This window comes from Podarcis melisellensis, assembly GCF_964234715.1.
Source record: "Podarcis melisellensis genome assembly, chromosome: 6".
Lineage (NCBI taxonomy): Eukaryota > Metazoa > Chordata > Lepidosauria > Squamata > Lacertidae > Podarcis > Podarcis melisellensis.
The window spans coordinates 12,609,451-12,636,365 of NC_138538.1; the positions used below are offsets into that span (position 1 = coordinate 12,609,451).

General features: G+C 45.1%; 1 protein-coding gene and 1 long non-coding RNA gene across 5 annotated transcripts in view; one reads left to right on the top strand and one right to left on the bottom strand.

Moving 5' to 3' along the window:
- Nucleotides 1-26,915, bottom strand: part of PHACTR3 (phosphatase and actin regulator 3) — a 204,354-nt gene that overhangs the window by 2,647 nt on the left and 174,792 nt on the right. For all 4 annotated transcript variants that reach the window (XM_081916951.1, XM_081916952.1, XM_081916950.1 and 1 more), the window contains 4 exons: nucleotides 12,431-12,486; nucleotides 5,374-5,435; nucleotides 2,626-2,766; nucleotides 544-620 (listed from right to left, as the gene is read on the bottom strand). In XM_081916951.1, coding sequence (XP_081773077.1) covers nucleotides 544-620; nucleotides 2,626-2,766; nucleotides 5,374-5,435; nucleotides 12,431-12,486 — 336 coding nt within the window. The remainder of the gene's footprint in view (nucleotides 1-543; nucleotides 621-2,625; nucleotides 2,767-5,373; nucleotides 5,436-12,430; nucleotides 12,487-26,915) is intronic.
- LOC309373195 overlaps nucleotides 1-26,915 on the top strand; it is a 336,584-nt gene that overhangs the window by 2,152 nt on the left and 307,517 nt on the right. The window lies entirely within an intron of this gene.

Below are 26,915 nucleotides of genomic sequence, written 5' to 3' on the forward strand. Positions count from 1 at the left end.
TTCCATGATGGATGGGAGTGACAGATGTCACTTGTGAATTGTGGGTAGCGAGATAAATGCATCCACGGATGGGTGTATTGCCCTGATTTACTTACTCATTTTTGAGAAGAAGGGGGAGTTTAAATTAACATAGGTTTTCCGTTTGTTTGTTTTTTTGAAGGGGAGGCTAATTAAGTTATACCTGAAGTCTGATCTTGGTTGAAAGGTCTTTGGCGCCTAACATTATTTCTTGTTGGCAGAGGTTTTCAGTTAATATTCTAGAATAGGTTTTCATATTTTTTTTTGCTGCTGTTTCAATTCTGTGCTCCTAAGCCAAAGAATTTGAGTGCCCTGATCCACAAAATTTGCTACAAGGCAGCTTCCATGTGCATATAGTCCCAATTTGATGAGGAAGCAAGATTTTTTTTATAACAAAGTGCTGTATGCATGTGTCCATTCCACTCCCTACTCCCCACCCTAATCTGGCTACTGGAACTGGAACCACAGAACTTGAATGGCAAATTGGTTAAAGTACCGATCAGCTGTTTGCAATAAGTAACCCACCTTGTCAAATGCTTGCTTGATGCATGCACCTCCATTTCGTTACTTTTGTACTCGTTTAGCTCTTTGCGAATGGCTGCCTAGAAAGTTCAAAGGAAAACAAAGTTAATTAATCAAATCAAGAATCCAACAGAGACTACAATCTGCTCCTCAATATAAAATCATAACAGTTGGGAGGACAAAAGGAAATCTGGTTTAACTCTTGCACAGAACAATCCACTAGCTTTTGAGCTCCCAGTGAAATGGTCATCCGACTGCTTTGCCATGTGCTTACCTCAAATTGTGAGGGCCTGCTCAAATTCATAGCTCTGTGTGTGTGTGTGTGTGTGTGTGTGTGTGTGTGTGTGTGTACACATGTATTTGATTGATAAATTTCTACCAAGTGATGCTTATTAATCTGGGAACACAGAAACATAGAAAGCTGCCTAATTCTGAATCAGATCAGGGGATCTGGCAGCAGATTTCCAGGAATTCAATCAAGAACGTTTCCCAGTTTTATTTGACAACCCCAGGGATTGAACCTTGGGCCTTTGTTTAGAGCCCTAGCTAGCGGGGGGAGGGGGGTACCTGGTTCCCCCCCACCCGCCCCGGGTGAAACCTCCAGAGTAGCGCCATTGAAGCTCCCAGCCTGTGTAGGTGGGTGTACACAAATGTAGGTGTTTTTTGTTTTAGTCTTTTGCCAAATGGGGTGAAATAAAGGCTGATTTCGCCCTTGCCTTTTTGTGGAAGGCAGATGCTCTACCGCTGAGCTTCAGCGAACTAGTTCCTTCCTATAGAAACCTTGCCCTATGCAAGGAAGCCTCTTCCATATCACTCAACTGTTAACAAAATTCACCAGTGACTGCATGCAGGATTTCTACCAGATGCCCCAGCCTTCCATTCTGAAAGAGCCACATGCAAGCGCACAGTGGTGACCTGGTTGGTAATCCCTACCCCCAATCAGGACAATGATTCTTCCCTTCTGCTTTAAGCAGATGCAATTTAAGGTCCCTAAGCTACCTATTAACAAGCCTTGTTAAAAATGCAAAACAGAAATAATTCATGACATCTGCATGTAGGGAGAAAACAGTTTCGCTGTGTAAAAAAAGAACACTAATTGTGCCAGCTTGCTGTGCAAAACTAAAATAATAATAATAATAAACAGATGGTCCTTCATGTGCCTCATTGTATATGCAATTACATTCTCAAGCAATTCACTAGGCATGTTACCTGCTTTGCTATAGATTCACTTTGTTGTATGTGTGGATGGAAACAAATTCCTTGATTTCAAAGATTTGTATGACACTTCTGAAAACTCAAAGTGCTTTGCAATGTCGTTAAAACAAATCTTAAAACATAATAGGGGTGTGCATCTAGAAAAAAATCATGGTACGGTACATTCCAATACCTTAATTTGGATTTCACCAGTTCAAGAAAGAACAACAGCAAATAAATAATGCTGCTGCAAAAAAATAAATAAATGCCCTTGCATTTCTACACTGAAATGACTGAGTCACCCTGCTATGCTGGCTCTATGTTGGACTGACTTATACCACAATAGGAGGTTATGGAGCACCCTAAACTCTTATATACTGGCATGGAAGATCATAAGCTAAGCTTTACGGTAGATGTCCCAATCCTGCCAGGGACCATAGTGTGCAAGTAGACTATATTCCTACCTGGATGAAGAATTATATGCACAAATGGGTGCTGTGCCCTTTATCCTCAATGTGATCCTTTAGGGGCTGCACATACCTAAAACTATCGCTAGACATGTTAATTTGCAATGTTTTCAAATGTTAGTTTAAAAACAGCAAACAGAGTCATATGATTAAAAGAGGTTTGTGGCACCTTAAAGATCAGCACATTAGGAACCAGAAGACAGTTTGTTGTTTTTGATGCAAGAAACTAACATGGAAATTAACCGCTGGAAATTAGTGGAATGTGCAGTCTGTCCTTAAGTTATGTCTTTCATCTGGATGCAATGCTTATATGCTGTTATATGACTCATCTAATGTAGAGAGTCATGCCGTATCAATGGTATATCAAACAAACAAACACAGATGCAAATAGATGCAATCACAACAATTGCAAATGGGGCTGTACCTTATCAGCTGCTGAGAGCCTTGTCCATGGCTTGTCTGCTCGTCTGTCATAATCCTGTGCTTTTGCCACTTCCACATAATCACTGAATCGAATTAGGATTTTTCTGTCTCTTAATTCGTCAACTGTCGGTCTTTGATTAAGCTTTGAAAGGGAGGGAAAAGTCACCATATAAATATTACATGCTAATAAGACCGATTTGTCATAAATTTCTTGCTCAGTCTCATAATATGCATTTAGGAACATAAGGGAAACTTGGTTTTTGTAGTTGAAATCCAGGAAGTCAATCTTCACAAAAGAGTGATCCGGAACCTCAGGTCATTTACACAAGTGCAAATACTCAACTGTCATTGCTACTCTAGATTTGCAACAGTGCAATATCTCTCTGCTGTAGTGCTATATTTATTTACTGCTTGGGAAATTTCCCTGTTCACACATTAGATCAAGGAAACCCTTTCGCCAGCCTGCAACTTCCATGAGTAGTATGAAAGGGATCTACTGGTATGCAGGCGTACCTGAGTAGGATTCCACCAGGATCCCTGATTGGCCAGAGTTCCTGCTGACATAGAGGAGCTCAATGAATGTAAGTCCCCTTCAACCTATCGCCTGGGAGGGGCGTGGCCTGCAGCAAGGCAAGGGGCTCTCATAGGCTTCTGGTTTGCCACTGTCTGACCCAGCAGCTCTCTCCTTATGCGCTAATGTTCAAATGCAATCCCACAAGAGGGAGGTTTGAATTTTCAGGCTGCATGCACACCGTACACTTAAAGCACATGGCTCCCAGCAAATAATCCCGGGAATTGTAGCTTACTTGCTCACAGAGCTACAATTCCCAGCACCCTTAACAAACTACAAGGAGGAATTCAGCAAACCCTCTGTCAGCACAAACCTTTCACCTTGCCCAATGAAGAGGTCTCCCTTCTCCTCCCCCTATACAAGGTAGTCAGAGGGCTTCTCCTGACACCTCAAAGCCATTGGGGGGGGAATGGGGGGAAAGCCCCTCTGCGTTTGCAGAAGCCCAAACAGGTGAATCTAGCTCCCAGGATTCTTTGGGAGAAGTCATGTGTACATAGTGTGTTACACAGTCTCATTTACAGGCTCCAGAGTAAACCAGCATTGACTTTCATTTTTGGTCCACATGTCTTATGAATGAATCTTGACATTACTTTCTGAGAAAGGTTTCTAGGACCTCGTACCATTCATTTTTAATACCAGGCTATATTTAGAGCTATCTGCAAAGGATTTGTACATGTACTCCCTCAGGGAATGAATGAACAAAACTCTTTCTGAGAATTATCCTTATGCTGGTAATTCTGGTTGCTGGCACAAAGGGGTTTTAAATATCCCGTTACGGGAAACCTACAACTCGACAGAAAGCTGAACTAGCAATACATATGTTTATAAAGCACAAGCTAAATTCTACAGACTCTTTCCTGAGCTCCACAGTGGTTTGTCTGCACTCCCAGCACAAGGATTCAGCGCTTTGTAAAGAAGTTTAGCTATCTTCCTCTCTTGTCTTGTTCTGCTGGCAACCATAGACATTTCCCTGTAAACATTTCTCTCTGTTCTTTAATTTATTGATTGTTACTTTGGGCTGTTTGTCATCTTGATGCTGCTTTTAGTCTGGCAATTGTGTTCTAATAATGGATTGTTGTCCTTTCAGCACGTTGGCTTCTTGGAGCAACTCCATTTTTAGAGCGGAAAAGCAGGATATAAATGCAGCTAGCTACCCTTGGTGATGTACACGGAGAGGTCAGCAACATATAAGCACAAAAAGCTTTGCACTGAGGGACATCATACAGGAATGTACACCTACCATGAAGAGAGCCAGTTTACTGTGGGTTTCTCGCCACAGGGTGTGTGTCTGTGTCTGCATATGTATGTAAATAAAACTGCTTTGGTAGCAAAAAGTGAAGTGTGAAAGCAAATGGTCACCAATTAGCTGAGTGCAGAATTTGCTTCCTTCAACTTGATGACTTTGCTTATCATACACATGATTTGCCAAAGGCTCCTCCCATTATGACAGAGGAGGGGGCACTGCAAGGGCCAGCACCTGTTGGATTGCAACCCGTGCAAGAGCAAATCCTTGCCTGTAGCTCGCCTGAGGTCTGTGGTAGTTTCCCAGCTGCAAGTCAATGCTTTGTTGTCACCCCACAAATGGGGTTCACGTGGTTTCAAGAACCTGTGGAACACTGAAGCTATGGCCCACTTGTAGACCAACCAACCAAGGCATCATTCCTTCTGATGCCTGCCTAACCTGTTTAAAAGTACACACAAGTCACGGGGCATCATCCAGCCAAAGTTAGAGATGACCCAACCCAACTGAGGACTTATCCACTCTTCCTCTTGCCCTGTTGATTCCCCCTGGTGAAAACTGCTCTTTAGCGCTCAATTGGCGCAAATGACAGTTCCAGATTTCTTCTTATTGATGTAAGAGGACTGGGAAAACCTCTCGGCTTAGGCTTTCTAGGCATGGGACAGGTGCAAGTGCAGACAAGCCCTGAAATGAGGGTTAGTCATGACCAACCTGTCCTGCGATTACGATTCCATCAGAAGCTACCTGGGGGTTAGGACTCTGTTTGCAGGTGTGCCCTCACCCTTATGCAGGCTTCAGTTGCTCAGACAACAGCCTGGGTCCCTGTTGCCATTTGTTATTCTCCCGCTTGGCTACAGTAGGACCTTGTCACCAGCCACGTGTGAAACATAGGACCAAGACAGGGAATATTCGAGGGAAGGAGGGGGGACACACCTTACCTTTCTCGTCAGCCTCTGCTTGATCTCTCTCCTTTCTTCTTGTTCCGTTTGGTCATTCCTTTCTGCAGGAAAGATGAAGAGAGAGATGACTTTCCTCATCAAGACCAGCTGCGCTGCTGCTCTTCCTCCGTCCCTCTCTTTGCCCCTCTCTCTCTCTCAGCTCACCACACAGTCCACCTTGCCTGATGCCCTGCCAAAAGCATCCCACTCCTTCGCGGCAGGGTTACCCAGATGCCAGTGCCAAGCCCTTCCCCTGGCAGCCACTGAGAGCGGGCTTCGGCAAACACGAAGCAGCCAATCCCGTCCCCCGGTTAGCACAACGAGGAGTGTTTTCGGAGGGGGAAATCGATGGACTTTTTAGAAGTCTAAATGATCGCTTTGCAATGCCACATCTCTGTCTGAGTCATCCGTGCTGCCCTTATGAGCTGGAACATTGTATAGCAGCCCTGCTTCAGGGAACACACGTTCCTTGTACTCTAAACTCTGCCAGGCTCCCGTAATTTTGTTGATTAATTTATAACAATAGCCAGCAATCAACTCCCACGCATTCCTTTGCCTTCTAATATTCTGCTTGTGCCAATCTTATTATAGATCCTTTAATATTCCATGCGGAGGGAGGGGCAGCCGGTTGGCTGGCTGGCTGGCTAGCCTGATCTCTTTTCTTAAATTATTTTATTTTCCCAGAGTGATGCTCTCTTCTACCCCTCCGCCTCTTTCGCTCGTGCACACCGTAAACGATTAGTATTCAAGCTGTGATAACTCCTACACGCTGGTGCTAAAAATAGGAACGGCTGCTGTAGCATTGGTGGAATATATCCTCAGCCTTGGGATATGACTTAATGGATCTCTCTCTCTCCCTCTCTCTCTCTCTCTCCATCCTCCGATTCTATTTCAAGGGCTGTCTGTTGCTAAATTAAGATGTGCGCCCATGACCTGTAAGGAACAGGGAACCTACGGGAAAGGTCTCTAACCGTTTTTTTCCCAGAAAAGGGGAGAAAAGAAGAAGGTAAAGGGAGATTACTGAATTGTGGGGAATCCTGATTTGCACATGATAACCTCAACCTGCTGGGGAAGGGGGCATTCTCTGCATTAAATCAGAGGAATGATTTTGCATCCTTCAATAAGCATTGAAGATGCTGCTTGCTTGGGGGGGGGGCGCGCAGCACGAGGAAGGTATTTTTAGACTCCAGTTCTCTATTTATGCCATTGACTGAACACTTTGAAAAGAAGCAACCACATGGAGCTATTTATGGAAGGATAGTAGCTGCAAGCACACACGTTGTAACCAGAGAGTCGGAAATCTTTGCAGTCACATGAAAAAGCAGCTTAGGCTAGATCTTAAAGACCGAATTGTGAGAATCTCAAGCAGGGTTGTTGATTTCTGCTTAGGTGGCTGCAGTGGTAGGTTTGTGTGTAACACAATACGGGCGGGAGGGGAGGGGGGCAATGTTACAGAATGATTGCAAGATACCTTTAGGGCATCGTTAGCACACCCGTTCCTAATACAATTAATTTAGCCAGATCTGTTGTTACCTGCCAAATGTATATATAAATCAGAAAATGCACAGAAAGCTTTCCAAGAGAAAGAATCTGTGCTCCATTTTGGATGTGGGAAGTGATAGGGAAGGAGAGGGTTAGGAAATCACACCCCTGCCTGCTAATCCTATGTGCACAGAGGGTGACTGGTTGCCCCGAGGGAAATATACTCTGCACATGCTCAAAGGCACGTGCCGTTTCAATGTCCAAGCAAGTGAAAAAAAAGCCCTGGGAGGCACCCCGGCTCAAGTTAAGCACTGGAAAGGATGCAAAGTGACATGATGCTTCAGATGAGGGGTTGGCCCTGTCTTTCACATCCGCTTTACTGGGGTCTCCACGGGGTACAAAGTCGCATACAGCTTTGGTGGCGTCTGATTGATAAAATCAAGTGTCTTGGCCAGATCAAACAGATTCCCACCCAAGGAAGGGTGGCAACGGTGTGGGAACATGCAGATTTTCGTCTCAGACATTGGTTGAGTGGCAATGGATCCAGCCACAGAGAAGCAGAAATGCCAGCAGAGCATGATATTCAAGGAAGGCATTCGTGGTGAGTTCTGGCACCTCTTTTTCTAGAAAAATAGCACTGCTGTGAATCCATATTTCGTCTGGACTGGCTAATTGAATGTAAACTCCCTCAAAGTGCATCTGTTCTTGCCCAACACCAAGCAGTTGTTTGCCAGCTGGTCTTTGCTAGGAAGAAGAATGTTACTGGGTGGTGCATTAGGCCAGGTATTTATATTATCGTAATGTTAGACTACAATGGAGTGGAAGCGAATGGGCTCTGTAACAGCAGCCTGGCAGTCGGCTTTGACTGCCCTTTGATGCATTAATTATTAAGTGTCTGGCTTGAGGCCCGTCCGTCTTAATGAGACAAACTCCTCCAGCCATGCAGTGCCAAACACAAGAGTGTAATTTACACCCTTTCCCTTGACAAGGTTTCTAAATTAGCCGTGACACCGAAACAATCGCCAGGGTAAGCCTGGATCGAGTCATGTTACATTCGGATGGAAGAAGAAACCACTTGAATAGGAACGTCACTCGCAGAAAGAAACCGGAGAACTCTTTGTGAATGTTTGGACCTATGTTTGGGTTAGAAGAAACTATCACTGCAGATGTCATTCCGACAGTTGTGGCCTATCCTCTGCTGACTGGCCACAACAGCAATCATCCATCAAGCCAATGGAGGGCTGATTCTTCTGGTGGTGCTGAGATGGGTTTTGTGGAGACCTCAAAGAGGGAATTGGGGAGGACTTGACTTCAGTGGTAGAGCACAAAGTTTGCAGGCAGAAGATCCCAAGTCCATTCAAGTAGGAAGAGATGGGAAAGACCCAGTCACAGGCAGCTGCTGTAGTCAGGGGAGATAACCCTGGGTGAGATGGTAAACATGTGGCAGTTTTGCATGTCCCTATTCTTATTTCTTAGCCTGTACTAGAAACAGGGTTTTTTAGTGTTGCAGCTCCAGCTCTCTAGAATCAATGACAAGCCCAAATCAGACAGGCACCTAGCATGATAATGTTTAGGTGCCTGCTGAAGACATTGTTGCTTGAGAAGAATTTCCCAGTTAATTGTGGAAGGTCAGTTTTATATCTGATGAAATTGTTTCATTGTTTTTAGAGTTTAGAGCTTGTGTTTCAGTGTTTTATTCTGTTTTTACGTCCCATGAAGTGAAATATGCACCACTGCATGGATCGTCAATGATAAATGGGAACGTTTCTCCATTGAAAGAAGTCACAGCAAATAGTAGATAATCCCCCCATACCCTCCAAAAGAAGAATCTTTTGTATCCTAGGTTATAGGCTCAATGAAAGGGATAATAGCTACGATGTCTCTTGCTAAGTACACTACTGGTATTATTCTGAAACATTCATGCAACAACTCTGTGCTGGGACCTGAACAGAACAACAAAAAAGTCTTTCTGTGTGCGCGTGAAAAGTGAGTTCACCATTCAAAATACCAGTCCAGAGCTTTAGTACATTAGTCTGGAGCTTCAGGCTCTACCAATTATGCTATCCCAACTTGGCAATAGTAGCAAGTTATCCCAGCTTGGTAGTGTAGTAAAACGTGGAATCGCTGTGAGCAGCAATAAAGTCAGTCTGGATATGTGCTAGTGACTCCATGTAAACAATCCTAAACTACTCAGGTAGTAGCAAGAAAAAGGTCTGTTGCCACTGATGAACAAAAAATGGGACCTAGTGGGGAAATTTTCCTTTTTTTAAGCACAGGATTGTTATGTCAAGAGCAGTAAACATGGTAGACTTCAGAAGTTTGGACTGTCACTCCCATCAGCTCCAACCAGTGTGATGGGATGGTCAGGGATGATGGGAGTTGTAGTTCAAAACCTATTGAGGGCCTCTCCTGCTTGGCTATGCCTGGTTTATATCATATGACAATAGGAGCAAATTGTCCCAGTTTCTTTCAAGCAACCTAGAGGGGGAGGGGAAGAATCTAAACGTGCTCATTAGTAGCTTGCAAGGCAAAACACTTGCACACAGTGCAACAATCACTTGTAAACTAAGAGAAGACTCTGATCCTCAAAAAACACATCCAGGTATTTTTATTGCATGGTTGTGCAGGATGGAGTCTCCTGAAATATTTTGTGGCTTTCTGTGAAGGTTGTTGGGGGCAGGGTTTTTCCCCCCCTTTCTCCAGTGGCAGAAATGAAGCCTTTCCTGGTCTCTCCAGTTACAGCCACCACTTCCCAATGGAGATTTGCATGAGCGCTGCAGGCAATCTTGTACCCTCTGCACTCATGGAAAATATCGCAGCAGCTGTAAGCAAAAGTGTCCCATGTCCCTGGAGAGGTTTAGGTTGCTCCATGTGACAAATGGCAAATATCTGAACCAGTCCAAAATAAAGGCAGAGAGTGGGGTTTAATGGAGAAGCACCTTGCACAGCTCTCGCAAGAAGACTACCAGTTTGAGTGCTCGAAAGAGCATTGAAGGCTTCTATGGTTTGCATTTGGTGCATCAAAGGAGCATCACGCCCAGCTCCATTATTGCTGATTTGCTGACCAAGAAAACACTCCAGTCCTGCTCTCTCAAAAATCAACAGCTCCCCACTGCAACTTGTGTGGGACACAGCTAACTTGGAATAGGAGAATCAGAAGTGACCATCTAACAAGCCTTAAGCATTTGTCCGTCTAGCTGAGTACTGTCAGCTTAACAGACAGCAGGTCTCCAAAGACTCAGGCGTTTGTTTTTCCCATCACTTGCCCCTTTGGACTGTGTTTGAAGCTAGGACCTTTTGCATGCAAAGCAGGTGTCCTACTACTGAGTTGCAGTCACTCCCCTGAAATGAGAATATAATCAGATGCTGCTGATCAAATCAGAACAGAGGCATCTCCTGACCCCACTATCTGATACCTTCTTAGAACTTGCTCCTTTAACAGCTTCCCTCTCGCCTGATTTGCAGCTGTCAGCCAGGTCACCCATTTGCCCACCTGCCTGGTGGTCCATCTTCCTGGTTGATGGGAACAGGAACTTTGATTTTCAAAGGGAAAAGGAATTCAATTTAGCCGCCAGATTTCCCTTGGGAGGAAATCCAGAGGAAGTCCAGGAGGATGGGCTTGCTTTATCTGCAAAGGACATCCCATTAATGTTCCTCTTCCATTCTGCTTATCTTTCTTTTGGTTCAAATCGAATCCTCCACCTCTCACCCTGCGCTCATCTCAATATATCAGGAGAGAGAAGGAAATGTGAAAACTAGTCACCCTGATCCCTGCAAGGGCAGCCTGTGTGCAGAGGCAGACTGCAATGCACAAATTGCTTTGCAGAATGCAATCTCTGTGTGTGCACACCTGCACACACACAAAGTGAGCAATGCACTGGAGAGAGCATTTTGCTTCAATCCCTGGGGCTCCTTGCCAGAGCAGACCTTTGCCCACGTTTCCCACTGGATAAGTTGTCATAGTCAACTCTGCTGGTGTCTACCTGTCATTTTGGGTGTGAATCTAGGCTGCCTTCTCCACTTTTCTCCTAGCAACTAGCGCCATTTGTACAACCACATGTGCAGGAGAGAAGGCCCATGCGCAAAGTTGTGTGCACACAGTGAATTGCTGTGCGCGAGGATCTGTGGATCAGTGTAGCTTACAGACCAGAGACAGACTTAAGTGGATGTACCCAGAGATTTTGACCATAACATCACTTTGGAGCACTTTGGTGCGTCCAAAGCATTCCATGCACAGTTCTTCTTCCAACAAACCTTCAAGTTAGGCCACTGTTGTGATCCTCATCTTGCAGATGGGAGAATGTGGGTGAAAGTACGTGGCAGAGGCAGGATTCCAACCAGCCTCTGCATGAAAGCAGTGGCAGGCTTCAGACAAGTCATGAGTGGCCAGATCCTATGCAAATATAGTCAAAAGTCCAACTGACCGAATAGGATTTGCTCCCAAGCACATCTGTGCAGGAGTGCAGCCTAATCCTCTCTGTCTTAAATCTGTAAATTATTTGCAACCTCTCTCATTGTTTCTTGAGCTCAGGAAGATAAGGAAATGATGCCAGCCTTGACCTTAGGGTAGGGTGACGCATGAATCTCTACATGCCTTAAATTTGCTTATTTGTAACCCTATTTCCTATAGTGAATATTTTCTACAGTGATAACCAAAACTGCTGAGGTGTGCAGACTCTTCAGTGAAATTATCAGTGAAATTTCACTGACATCGTACAGATTCTTAAAAAAAAAATTTAAAAAAAATCTTCTGACCGATTTTGCCAAGCAGGGCTCCCTGAATTGGCCCCTGGTTTTGTTTCAGGTGAAATTCAGTAGCAATGTTGCACAACGTACACAATTATGATACACTAATTTGCTTTTTGTGGTTTTAATTCATAGTTTGCGCTGACATAGAAAGGTCAGGGTGTTCTGCAACCAATTCGCTTGCCAGAAAACTCATTCGTCCGCATGAATGCCCCTTGCTTTTCCTTTTAGAAGTGAGGAGTTGCAGTTTGGGGTATACTTGGTTTTTCTTTGTTAAAACACACCCGTAAAAACCCCCACTAAATCCAGGACATGATTACACAGTCGGAGGAGGAGAAATTCAATTTTCCTAACAAATTTCAAACAGGACACTACAAATTATTTTTGAAATCAGGCAATATGGCTGCAAATGTCTGCAACAGACCCTGTGGCTTCCCTTGGGCAAATGATTTATCTCTCAGCCTCAGTTTCCCACTAGTAAAATGGGAACAACTGCGGCGTACTTCACAGGGCTGTTGTGAGAGCAAGCAATATGAAGATCCCAAAACACTTCTGGAATTATTATATCTATCTTCTACTACTGATTTATGGCTGTGTTCACACAACCCATGCATTATTTAACAGTGATCCTCATCTACATTCCAAATGAGTAGATCTACATTTGAAGAGCAAATATCCTACTGGTCCAGCAGCCTTCTAGAGATCCAAACCAGGCAAGGGGACAGGCCATTGCCTACCCACCCTGTCTCAATAGGAAACAATTATTTTCCCCGGGGTTAAGAACAGAAACAACATTTTACCATTTAGAGAAAAGGAATCAATTACTTACGTTTCAAAATATTTCTTCTTTCTAGTTCCTCAACAGCAGGTCTTTGGCTCAGTCGCCTGCGGAAGAAAACCAAGATCACGTTTTGCACCATTGTCTGTTTGTTGTTGTTGTTTTGCCAAAGTCCACTTTGTCCCGAGACCCAGAGAGTTGGCTTGTGGGCTGTCAGATCATGAGACGTAATCAAAGGCATGAGATCGGCTGCCCTTGGAGACTTTCCCCTCTTCCATCCCAAAGGCCAGCTTCTGCTTCCCGAGAGAGAAAAGTTCTCTTGCTAGCAGACGCCCCTTTTCTCTAAGGTTTGTCCCACTAACACATATTCTTCTTTGCTCGTTCTCAGTGGAAACACTCAGCGAATGCCACAACTCTCACAGAGATGCTCTCAGAAGCAACCGAATCCTGAAAGCACTTCTGCTGGAAATTGCTGAAAGATTCTCCGAAAGCCAGAAGAACTCCCTTTTCGCTTTTGCTTAGCACCAGCAACGATGCATCCTGACAGCATTTAGTGTTGGTAGAAAACAGCGAGACTTGTGAGTGCAGGTGGTTCCCTGATCAGAGCTGTGACAGGCAGCCTGCAAGTGGACTGCATATAATAGTGCGCTCTCTCTCTCTCTGTCTCTCTCTCTTTAAGGCATCACGACGAAGCAGCCACTCAAAGCCGGGTGCCTCTCCCCCCTCCCTTTTACAAGAGCTGTCTCGGGATTGACTCTGCGAGATCAGATGATCCCAGCTACAACCATCTCGGATCCTGCATCCCAAATGAGACTTCCCTCTCCGAGATGCACGCTTGCTAATATCTGCCTTGGAAATCTCTCGCAGAGTAATTGACCGCCCCCACACTCAGGCAAGCATTTATAGATTGGCTGGCTTTCGAATCGCAAGCCTGTGGGTGTCGCCAACATGGAAATAAAATAAATAAATAAATATACGAAACCCAGAAAAGGGAAAGCAGAGAGTGAGAACATGTGCACAGATTTCATGAAAAGATAAAAAAAAAATTATCCCATCTGTTTCCTTTACAAAAAGATATTTGATATTTTGATATTTTCCTCTCTCTCCCCCTCATGCCTTTTTTTTTCTTCCTGTCAAAAATAAATTTGCAAGCAGCACTAGGTGAAGGTAAAAGGTACCCCTGACCGCAAGCAGCACTACCACTGATTAAGTGAATAAATAAAGGGAAATGGTATCAGGAGGCATTTAGGGATGGGGTGAAATTCACTTGAGTTTGCATTGAAAGGCTAACCTCACCCAGTTCATACTTTCCAAAACAACACAAGAACGAAAACTCAGCCATCCTTTGAAATCGGCACGTCCCTGAATTTTGTAATGCAGTTCTCCAGGCTAGTAATATGTACGTACATTTAAAGGAGAGGGGGGTGGATACTGGGTAAAGTGCATATATTAGTGAAAATAACATGCAGATTTGAGGGGGCATGTGGAGAACTCAGTTTTGGATTGGAAACATGACCAACTGAGAGAAATCAAAATGGACAGTCCGCCCATCCCTCGTGGCCTCACAGAAGTAACTTTATCAATGCCTCAGATTATCCGGGGTTAATGTTTAGCTGGAGAAAAGGAGTAGAAAGAGGAACAGAAAGCAATATTGTGATACTAGTCACCGGCACAGTTTATGTATTTCAGTAATTTCCATATACTCGGGGCCAAACCGCACAAGATGTTAAATATGTACAGTGGTACCTCTGGTTGCAAACTGGATCTGTTCCGGAGCCCCGTTCGCAACATGAGCAGAACACAACCTGCGTCTGCGTATCTGCGGGTCACGATTCGCTACTTCTGCGTATGCGCATGATGGCATTTTGCGCGTCTGCGCATGCGCGAGTGGCGAAACCCAGAAGTAGACCTTTCTGGTACTTCCTGGTCGCCGTGGGACACAGCCTGAAAATGCTCAACCTGAAGCAAACACAGCACGAAGTATGGCTGTACAGTGCAATTGTGTCTTGATTGGGGGTTGTTCCAGGAACAGCGCGTAAAAACAAGTATACTCCAACCATTCCTACGTGAGCATCCTTACCTTTCTGGACTTATAGCCCTTGCCCCTTCCCCTCCCAAGGGAAGACAGAGAGCTTTAGGGTTATCTGCCTTGCTGGCTGGGCTCTGGGTTGCTCTTGCGAGATCTTGGAGGGCTGTCCCAAGTTCCTGCAAGATCTCGTGAGAGCAACCCAGAGTCCAGCCGGCAAGGCGGGCAGCTTAAAAGCTCTTTCCATGCCAGGAAAACCCTGCACAAACAAGGGTTTTTAAGCCCTCCACCTTCCATGTGTTTAAATTGTGTGCTTTCTACCAGCCAGTAAGGTTGACATCACACCTGTTAAATGTGCCTAAGTTGTTGTCTTACTGTACAATTGTTTAATATGCATGCTGAGTGTTCTTTAAATATCAGCTGTAGGGGGCAAGCACAGCTCACGGGGAAGGGGTGCTATGTATTTCCATTTATGAATTGCTTCCTATAAAATATCTCAAAGCAATTTAACCCCTGACCACATATTTCATGCCACTCGCTCACATGCCTTTAACATTACACGCAGCTTGACCTTTGATCCACCCTCTAAGGCACACCAGTGTTATTACCCCACTTGGCAGATTGGGGTCTGGGATAAAGACCTTGTGGCTATGTCAGTCTGCAGTGGAGTTAAGGGAGCTATATACTATTACACTGTTCAGGACAGAGTGAAGTTTTTCTTCCGATGTACTGCGGCTCTAGTCAAACCCCCAAATTCCTTTTGGATTTGAATGGGGTTATTGTGGTGCTCTTGCTAGGGTGAGTCCACTCTTGCCCCTGTCTGACCTGGCTGCCTTGTTTCATTTCAGCGGAGGAAGATGGTAGTTCTGCACACACAAAGGGAAAAAATGAATAGGGAATCCTAATTGCACAGGAGTGAGCATGGAGGAATTCTGAATTGGAGATATGTGTATTTCTAGATGCATTTGCTCCAGAGTATATGAGAGTCAAGCAAAGAGCAGAGAGTGGCTGATTCATCTTCAGATAAGATGGCTCACTCGGTAGAGCACGATATTCCTAATCTCAGGGTCAAGGGTTCAAGACCCACATTGGGGAAAAGATTCCTGCATTGCAGGGGGTTGGACTAGATGACACTGGTGGTCTCTTCCAATTCTATGATTCTGTGCCTGTATATACATATGCATTCATCTGTATACACTTGAACCTCATACATACAGGCATGTTTATCCCTGCAACATCCAGCAGTGACTAGAGACGGGGTGGGTGGGAGTCAGAGTTTCTCTTCACCTACATCAATTTCATACGTGTTCATTCATAAATGTGTGGGGTTGTTGTTTTTTTAAAAAAGGATTCTATACGCACAGGAGTGACCACTTGCTATAACGACTGTCCTTAGCTTATCCCGTGTCCTGATTGGGGCTAACAATGAGGGGAGTCCACACGTCACCTTCAACAAGTGTGCAAGCTGTGTACACAAATAGTTGGGGATATACACTCATACACAAGTAACATTTGATGAGTGTATACTCTGTGTACAAGGGCACACAAGAGCGGAGCTGTACAAATCTACATGTAATACTCTTTCACACAAATGCTTGCATAAAGGGACCCCTGACCATTAGGTCCAGTTGTGGCCGACTCTGGGGTTGCGGTGCTCATCTCGCTTTATTGGCGGACGGAGCCGGCGTACAGATTCCAGGTCATGTGGCCAGCATGACTAAGCCGCTTCTGGCGAACCAGAGCAGCACACAGAAACGCCGTTTACCTTCCCGCCAGACTGGTACCTATTTATCTACTTGCACTCTGATGTGCTTTCGAACTGCTAGGTTGGCAGGAGCAGGGACCGAGCAACGGGAACTCACTCCGTCGCGGGGATCCGAACCGCCGACCTTCTGATCGGCAAGTCCTAGGCTCTGGTTTAATCCACAGCGCCACCCGCGTCCCTTGCACATGTGTAGAGACAGCTTATTACCTGTATTCAGTGTAATATGTGAACAAGCATAGAGTCTTGACAACATTACTTCTACCCCTGTTCCTTATCAAAAGCTGCCTCTGTCAAAAGCAAGAAAATGAAGACAAAAAGCTTGCTGGTGCACAAAAATACAATTTATCAGACCCTACATATTTCAGTTAAGATCTTTGTCAGCACGACTGACTCAAATACATTTTCCAGTGCTCTGTGTCTTACCGTGATCCACTAGAGCAGCAATTCTCAGTCTCTCCCACCCATGGACCACCTGAAAGGCCAGGGATAGATATTCTTGACTCCTGCAAACTTTCCAAAGACCATCTGAGTGGAGATCAAGATTGTCGTCTGAAAACCTCCAATGCAAGAGATTTCCACTCCTTTTGTTCCTTCCCTGGAACCTTCCTTTTTTTTTTCTTTTACATGTGCAAGACATGAGGTTGTGTGTGTGTGTGTGTGTGTGAGCCTAAGGATGAGGACGTCAACATAGGACAGTGATTTCTGGTAGCAGCCCTCTGTTTGTTCTTGTAATGTTTACTAACATCCCAAGGAGTTGGGGTTTCAGTTCATATTGTTCCAGCAAACCCCCTTCCTTTCCACTCCAAGGATCTTTCAGAATTCAATTCCCAGAGCTTTATTGCAGAGATTAACATGCTTTGCACAATCTCCGAAAGCAAACAGTGACATACACTCTGAGCTTATCTCCAAATCAAAGGGCCACGCGACCTGCTGTTCACATCCCCCCTCCCTTGGCCCATATTAAACCATCGCTCCCAGTCTGCATAGGTGCTCCCGGAAGCTTTACATTAGATTACAAAGGATATGTAAAGAGGACTGGGCGGGGGGGGGGGACTCTGGCAAGGAGGGGGATTAAATGCCCATTTAAGAATATGACAGAGATAAAAGCAGTACTCGAAGCGCTTATGAATATTTAGGCTCTGCGTGTTTACAGGCAGCCTGTAGTAAGCATCAGGATTTCTCATCTTGAAATCCAGCCAGTCCTGATTGTTTCTGCACACACAAGGTATACACAACATATGTGCAAAGCATATGACAAAATGCCCTACAGAAGATGTGTATCTCCCTTATCTCTCCCCCTTCTTTTCTTGAACCCTCAAAAACGACGTGAAACACTAAAGAGGCAAAATAGGCTGTTTCCCTCCATTTGAAAATGCAAAGAATTAAACCCTCCCCCCTTTCTCCTATCCTGCCAACAAATCCCCTTTGGCACAGAGGTTCCCAAGGCTGGGATTTGACATTTATAAACATGTCTGTGCATGCTAATTCCAAAATCACAATTACTCAAATGGCCATGGCAGAAGGCACATGCAAAAGGCCAGTTAATTGTCTCTAAACCGTGGTCACTACATCATAGGGTTACACCCCTTTCTTGGAGTAAATATGGCTAGTACAGTGGTACCTCAGGTTACATATGCTTCAGGTTACAGACAATTCAGGTTACACACTCCACTAACCCAGAAATAGTGCTTCAGGTTAAGAACTTTGCTTCAGGATGAGAATAGAAATCGTGCTCCGGCTGCGCGGCAGCAGCAGGAGGCCCCATTAGCTAAAGTGGTGCTTCAGGTTAAGAACAGTTTCAGGTTAAGTACGGACCTCCGGAATGAATTAAGTACTTAACCCGAGGTACCACTGTATATATGGGTGTTTGGGGAAGCTTCACTGCTCTGTGGGAGACGGCATGCTTTGCAAGCAGAAAAACCCAGGTTCTGCCCTTGGCGGGACTGTGAAACTTTGAAAGCTTTGAAACTTTGCTCCCCGTCAGAAAAGACAACAGCAAGCTAGAGGAACCGATGGTCTGACTTTCTATATCTATTGTCAGGCAGAATGAGGCAGCCGCCTCAGGCAGCTGGATGCAGGTGCCATGAAACCACACAGCAGGTGCAGATGGAAGCAGCCTACCTGGGAACCTTTCTAAGTAACATAGATTATGAGTGTCTTGTTTTAAGTGTAGGCACCAGGCTGGTAGGTGGTTGAGGAAGACGCTGGTCCAAATTAGCTCAGGGCTCCTTGCTAGCATTCTCCATTAAAGTTGAGTAAACATGGTGAGCCTCCCAGCCCACTCCCTTTAGACCAGGCTTCCTCAAACTCAGCCCTCCAGATGTTTTGAGACTACAATTCCCATCATCCCTGACCACTGGTCCTGCTAGCTAGGGATCATGGGAGTTGTAGGCCAAAAACATCTGGAGTGCTGAGTTTGAAGAAGCCTGCTTTAGACCTTCACCCGTGAGGAGAAAAGAAATGAGGGTAGGCAGCCTAGGTGAGGTGCGGTCATTACAGGCTGGGCCAACTCTGTCCTGCTCTCCCGCTGCCCCTGTCCTCCTTGCACTTCACCACTGAGGTTGAAATGGCATCATCGGTGAGTTGGGCAGTGGTGGCAGAAGTCGAGAAAGGCAGTTGCTGAGGAGCTGCTCTGGTCTGCCATGATTTTGATTCTTACTTGGGCTACACACTGATGCTACATTCTGATGTTGCTGCAATGGCCCAATGGCTCTCAGAAGGCTATCCTCAGGCTGTAGATCGCAGCGCCATCTGTCTGTGGCCAGGCAAACTGCAGTGTGATGACAGCCTTAGGTAAATATTTAATAGGGGGTAGAAATGCAAATTTAAGAAATAATTTTCCTAGGAGTTTATGATTTAAAATAGGGTTGCATGTAACCAGTGCTATTTTTCTAGAAAAAGGGGTGCCAGAACTCACCATGAATGCCTCCCTTATTCTCTTATAATGGCAATGGTGCCCACCTGAGAGGGGACAGAACTCAGAAGCCCTGCATGTAACAGCATGCTGTGACTTTGTATTTTTTTAACAAGCCCACTTCAATCATGACCCTTTATTCAGAGGCATAACTGCCACTGCACCTCTCAAATAAAATGTGCTGCTGGAGGAACAATCCTGCCACTTTGGAAAAGCAGGTGTAAACTGTGTGTTCCTGTGTAGATTATAAATTGCTGGCCGCTGTAACAGTGGCCCCCAGTGAGCAGCAAAAGGGGGGCAGCCATTTTGAATTTCCCAAAATTCAAAAAGCACACCAGAGGCAAAGATGGCAACCTCTCTGATTCACTTCTCCTCAGAATAATTTCACCTCTTCCCTGAAGTATTGCTGAAACAAAACAGCAAATTTCGAGAAAAATGGCCCTTGTCATTCAGTCCAGCCTTATTGCTGACCCCTCCTTACATTTTTTAAAAAACCTGCACATTAAATGCAAAGATGTATTTAACTTCACCAGGTTCCTGAGCCCCAACAGCTGTTCAAGACACGCTTGGTAAATAGAATTCCGAATGCTCCGTAGCATAATAGAAAACTCCTTTGTTTTGTTGCCTGAATTATGACTTTTACGATTGCACACCTTGACAGTATACCTATATGCTGTTAAAGTTGTTAATTTTTTTCCCCTGTTCTGAGAGAATGAACTCTCCAGGCTCAGTAAACAAGGGACTGTCCCTGAACCACTTAGCAGTCATTGTGGAACATGTTGTACTCACTTGCTTCTGATTCCATTTTATTTTTATTTTTTGAGACATAAAAAAAGAGGAAAAAGGGGGGGGGGAGCAGAGACAGAAAAATGTAAGAGAAAATATTCTCATTGTCCCTGAGCTTAGTAAGCTTGTGTCCTTTGAGATCAGTGTGTTCCCCAGGAAGAAAGGGTCACAAATAGCCTGCAAAAGGTGAAGCTGTTGCTTTTAAAAAGACCAAGGCTGAGGTTGGAGGGTTTTAACTGGGGGTGGCAACTATGCAAGTACCGGTATGTGTGCTCACTTTCCATCGGTGAGCTTGGATGATTCAGTTGAGATTCCTGCCCTGGGGGATTGGAGGCGATGGCCCTTGGGGTCCCTTCCAACTCAGGTGTTTTAAGGACATTACATTAGACTTATGTTATTATTTTATTGATGGTTTTTATTATTTTAAACACCTTGTTATTTGACTGAAGCATTGTTGACTGAAGGTTGTTCTGAAAACTGCTTTGAGACCATTTATGGTGAAAAGTGGCCTACAAACATTAGAAATACCACAACAGCAATAGACAGACTGTAACAACAACAAAATTATATATGTATATATAATCTGAACATCTGCATGGAGTACCATGCTTTTATGCATGCATTTGCCTTAAATAACACAACTGTATTGACTTTGGAACTAACTAACCCTCTGTCAGGTAAAGGGACCCCTGACCGTTAAGTCCAGTCGCAGACGACTCTGGGGTTGCGGCCTTTACTGGCCAAGGGAGCCAGCGTTTGTCTGCAGACAGATTACGGGTCATGACTAAGCCACTTCTGGCAAACCAGAGCAGTGCACAGAAACGCCGTTTACCTTCCCGCTGGAACGGTACCTATTTATCTACTTGCACTTTGACGTGCTTTCGAACTGCTAGGTTGGCAGGAGCAGGGACCGAGCAACGGGAGCTCACTCCGTCGCGGGGATCCGAACCGCCGACCTTCCGATCTGCAAGCCCTAGGCTCTGTGGTTTAGATCACAGCGCCGCCTACGTCCCGTAACCCTCTGTTAGTTGTGGACAAAGATCGCAGTCCAGAAAGTTTCTTGGTGGTTGGGTGGAATGACCCCAAAGGAACCCTTGCATATCTATGTACAGTAGGAATGCAACCCACATGTCGGAAAACGTGACTGGTTCCAACAATGAGTAAGGATCTTGCCACACTCTAACCACCCAGCCGCTCACAGTGATCTGGCCACCCTGAGTTACATGCTGCTGCCAGCCTTTCGGAAGCCCACGAACATGGCATAGCTGCCTGGTGTGCTGCCACGAGGGAAGCTCAGCTTGTCGAATGCACAAATCCCTAACAGAGGACCTCTTCCCCAGAGAGAAGCTGCTAATTACCACACTTTTGCCCTTTTGGGCGACCTCCAACAGCACACACACAACAAATGTATGCTACACCTGTCAGTCAAAAGGTCGATAACTCCTGCAGAGAGAAGAGAGAGAAATAATTCCCTTGATCGTTAAGGGAAATTAGCAAACCTCAGGAGGAGTTCTTGAGCCAGTTGAACAGAACTGGGCTCTTGCAGATGTGAGAGAGCCAGTGGCACGCAGTCAGTGGACTAGGGGAACTCCCTGGCACCTCCTTCCCAAAGCCCAGGAAGCTTCTGTCCAGCTTAGGGAGGGAGCTGTGATGCTGTGATGGGTCCAAGAGCCCTCCCACCACCTTCCCAAAGCCCGTCCAGTTTTGGGAAGGAGGCAAGAGGGCTCCAGCAACCTGTCAGACCCCTGCCACCTCCTTCCCAAAGCCTAGGAAGCTACTGTCTGGCTTAGCGAGGTGCAATGCTCATGTTCATATGGTTGGGACCTTGCAACGTCACTCACGTGATGCGCCCCCCCCCCCATCGCCTTCTCAAGATGGTGCCTCTGGCCCTAACTGTTTTCACTGCACATCCCTGGGGGGAATGAACAAGCTCTATCACTCCAGGATTCTGATGGTTAATCCTGGGAGCCCTCCACTGGAACAGAGAAGTGGACACAAGATGTGTCAGAACTGGAAGGAAACAGTGTGAATGTTTTTTTCTCACCTCTTCTCACTTCCCGAATGTCCTCTGAAGGCTCTGAGTTAATAAGTACAGTACATATATTCCTGCTGCGTTCTTCAGCCTTTTGCATACTCACTGGGAAAGTTGAGCCTTTGAAATCAATGAGACATAAAGGCCAGCTTATGAGCAACGATTGATGAAACGTGGAGGGGACTTGGAGTTGCTCCACGTGGCGGCTGTTACATGGTGTGATGGCCATGTGTTGTGGCTCACCACACGGTTAGCCTGGAGAGGCGGGAGGGGGGTTTCAACCACAGTTCAGTGTGGTGATGTAGAGAGCTGCTCCAGTCAAGTGCTGATCCTGGATAGTTTGCCACATGAAAAGGCCGGCCAAATGGAAAGATAGGAAAGAGGGCTGCCACCAAATTTCGTTGGGCGCGAAATGTCAAAGCTATAGCTCAGTGGCACACCACATAATCTGAATGCAGAAGGTTTCAGTCCCTTGCATCTCCAGACAGAGTTGAGGAAAGCCCCTTTCTGAAAACCTAGGAAGTTATTACTTAGCTACATGGACCAAAGATCTGGTTCAGCGTACTCTGTCCCTAAATCTGGATGTTCCTGTTTAGGAGAATTTCAAGCAAAAGGAGTGCCAATTGGGATCTGGACCAAACTGTGGCAAAAGTTGGCTTGTTTCAACTTTCAAGCCAAAGTAGTTGCTTGGGAGGGACAGATAGATTTCCCCCAAACACCCTATAGTTTATGAATCTTCACTTCTATTCACTGTAACTGTTTCACCTGTTACTGCATCAACACCAGGTATTTATTTACTTACAATTATGGGGTCTTGTTCCTAGGAACATGGGTAACTGTGTAGTGAATAAGATGTCAGGACACTGCACAGCCCATCAATCAATCAATCAATCAATCAATCAATCATGACATTGTTACTGAAGGCTAGCTGAGAGGGAAGCCAACATTTTCTGGGTTCCCTGTCAGGATGCTAAGCAGTCAGATGGATTTGGCTATGTGATAATGTCAATTTAGAGACAAGGCAGCATTTCCTGGAAAAAAACAAAGGATGTTCAATAAAGCTAAGAATACTTTCTTAGAGTTTCTGTACAAAATGCTGACCTAACTCCCACATGAATATGTTTGCATGAAAGAAGACAAGGATACTATTTATTATTCATATTGCATTTACCATGCAGTTCTTGTGTTTGTGTCCTGTCTTTCCTCAGTGGAGGTCAAAGGGATATGCACAAGGTAATCTCCTATTAGCACAACAACTCTTTGAGCTTAAGAAATCCCACCTTTGGGACCTCAAAGACAACTAACACTGTCAGTACAAAAGAGACAAAATGTACATTTTAAGAACACATTCTACGCGACACCACACAATGATGTGATAGCAACACCAGCATGAAGAGAGCAATGGCAAAGGCAGAAGACAATAATGTATTGCTGAGCAGCTATCAAAATTTGAGAACATAAAAAGAGCTTGCTGGATCAGGCCCATCTAGTCCAGCATCCTGTTACCTTCAAGTTTTCTTGGGTAGGGAAGATGATAAGGAAAACACCACCTGATATTTATCCACGGTGGCAAAATTTCCAAGGCTATTACAGACGCTGGAACTTGACTCCCCCAAAACTAAACACCTCCCTAGTTAAATCAGATTTGTTAACATGTCATCTTCTTTTTTCTTAGGGAACAAGCAATGCTTTGAAGATGGTTGCGCAATGAGTGCCTCGCAGTCAAGTTGACTTTGTTGAGACCCAAAAGTCGATGATAGCTCTACCTTTCTTGGCAAAAGAAATGAGCCCTGAATTTTCTTTGAACTATGGAGATCATAATTTGTGAGTGGGTTTGCTAATCTCAGTAATTTGAGCAGCACAAATGACTACAGAGCCATTTAGGGGAATCATTACAACAAGAGTGCCCCATCAAGGTTGTCTATTTACTCCTCTTGGAAAATGGTTCTCATAATCAAACACCCCAGCAGTGACATAATCATGGTGGGTGTAGAACAACAGCAAGCTACGAATCTCATGTTGCTGCTTTTCTGCTGAGGACACGAGTACGTCGCTCCACAAGTCTTGGGGCTGCTTGAGCTGCATGCAATTCAACAGGCTAGGGTTGCCTTTTAGCTCAGTTGGCTATGTCTTGCCCAGATTCTAACTAGATTCTTATGCAAGAAAGAGTCCGGAGGACCAAACAGAGGGGACTACAGAGCTCCATTCAGTTCCTGGGCTTGGGTTTCCCCACCTCTGTTGCAGATGTGGAGACCTGGTTTCAGATGCTGAGCAGGTTCCAAAGAAATCTGACTCTAAACACATAGATTGAATTGGCCTAAATAGGAGGTCCATCAATCTGACCTTAAGTAGAAGCTGCTTGCAATAAATGGTAGCTTTTCGTCTTCTGCTCTGTGTTGCCACAAGTGGAGCAGAGCTGCCTTTCAAGTGGGATTAAAGGGAAACACTTCTTACACACCTACTCCACTCCGCCCCATTTTAACCTCAAAACAAAAGGATAGCCTGGCCATCATCAAGGGACTGCATGGGTGGAAGAAACCGGAAGAGTAAATTGTGCCAGAAGGCCATTGGTACTGCGTTTCATGTGAACCGAAGGCTCTTCATCAGAAGGAAAAGGCCCCAGCATCTGAAACCGCCATCTCTGTTACTGGGATATCATGCACAATACACCAGGGAAGTTATTTTCATGCTTTCTATCAGTAGCTCCCTGTTTGTCTTTGTCCATGGAGTTTTCTTGGCAGGGATACTGGAGTGGCTTGCCGTTTCCTGCTCCAGGTGGATCATGTTTGGTCAAAACTCTCCACTATGACCTGTCCATCTTTGGTGGCCCTGCACGGCATAGCTCATAGCTTCTCTGAGTTATTCAAGCCCCTTCGCCACGGCAAGGCAGTGATCCATGAAGGGGGTGATGAATCCCAAGCTGGAATTAAGATTGCCGGAAGAAATATCAACTACCTCAGATATGCAGATGACACAACCTTGATGGCAGAAAGTGAGGAGGAATTAAAGAACCTTTTAATGAGGGTGAAAGAGGAGAGTGCAAAATATGGTCTGAAGCTCAACATCAAAAAAATGAAGATCATGGCTACTGGGCCCATCACCTCCCGGCAAATAGAAGGAGAAGAAATGGAGACAGTGAAAGATTTTACTTTCTTGGGCTCAATGATCACTGCAGATGGTGACAGCAGCCACGAAATTAAGAGACGCCTGCTTCTTGGGAGGAAATCAATGACAAACCTAGACAGCATCTCAAAAAGCAGAGATATCACCTTGCCAACAAAGGTCCGTATAGTAAAAGCTATGGTTTTCCCAGTAGTGATGTATGGAGGTGAGAGCTGGACCATAAAGAAGGCTGATCGCCAAAGAATTGATGCTTTTGAATTATGGTGTTGGAGGAGACTCTTGAGAGTCCCATGGACTGCAAGAAGATCAAACCTCTCCATTCTTAAGGAAATCAGCCCTGAGTGATGAAGGATCTTTCCCTATACCGTTCCAGGAGCTAGGGTGTAGCAGAGTCTTGAATGACAAACAATATGCAGAGAACAAAACATTGTTATGTGCAAATTGGTTTGGGTGTTCATGGATTTTCCCAGATAGTTTGAGGGGGCTTGGGATTGAAAAAGGGGTGTGGCCAGGGAGGGCCTAACTCTGCTCCATGAATTTAGAAGGTGTTGGTGGCTTCTTTGTGGAAGGTATCGAGTACAGATAAATGGACCGGGTGGGTGCAACTTGCTTGCAGACTTTAAAAGGCAGCTGGATATGGAACCTGAAATGGAACCTGGGGTTCAAAATGGAATCTGAAAGAATAGTAGGGCCAGTGGGGAAAAGAGTGGCAGATATCGAAGACAGGCTAACAAAACCCTTTGAAAACTGTAGCTTTCATATATACTGAACTACAAATGGAATCCAAAGGGGCTGCAGCCTAGTTGTCTTGGAGGAATCCTTGTTGGTCATCACAATTAACGTGAGTCCTGACTTGCAAACGAAAAGAAAACTCACACCAAAAACCTGGGACAGTATTTGTTGTTGTTTAGTCGTGGCCAACTAAACATTGACCAGAGCACGCCAGCCGCTCCTGTCTTCCATTGCCTCCTACAGTTTGGTCAAACTCATGTTAGTAGTCTCGAGAACACTGTCCAACCATCTCGTCCTCTGTCATCCCCTTCTCCTTGTGCCCTCCACCTTTCCCAACATCAGGGTCTTTTCCAGGGAGTCTTCTCTTCTCATGAGGTGGCCAAAGTATTGGAGCCTCAGCTTCAGGATCTGCCCTTCCAGTGAGCACTCAGGGCTGATTTCCTTCAGAATGGAGAGGTTTTATCTTCTTGCAGCCCATGGGACTCTCAAGAGTCTCCTCCAGCACCATAATTCAAAAGCACCAATTCTTCAGCGATCAGCCTTCTTTATGGTCCAGCTCTCACTTCTGTACATCACTACTAGGGAAATCATAATTTTAACTATATGGACCTTTGTTGGCAAGGTGATGTCTCTGCTTTTTGAGATGCTGTCTAGGTTTGTCATTGCTTTACTCCCAAAAAGCAGGCGTCTTTTAATTTCGTGACTGCTGTCACCATCTGCAGTGATCACGGAGCCCAAGAAAGTAAAATCTCTCAGTGTCTCCATTTCTCCCCCTTCTATTTGCCAGGAGGACACTATTTAGGGGCTTGTAAATGATGGCACATAATAACGTTTCCAGGAGAAGAAATTGAATTATTCATCTGTATTGGAAAGTGATCACGTATGTGTGTGTTTATATATATTCATTTAGAGTGGCCGTAAATTCCTCTTACAGCTAGCAGCTCATAATGAGAAAAGTGCTCCGAATGTACACTTTGAGACTTCCTCCTCTTCTGCTTCTTTGCTTCTATTTGTTGCTCAGATCAGAGCTCTGTGCTTTACAGCCACAGGAGAGGGCGATTGATCATGTCTTCCAAAACACTCTCCCTGGGGAGCTTCTGAAAACCTCGGCACTTTTCAGAATCAGCCCTGATTTCGGAATCTAAGCAGGAGGTGGTT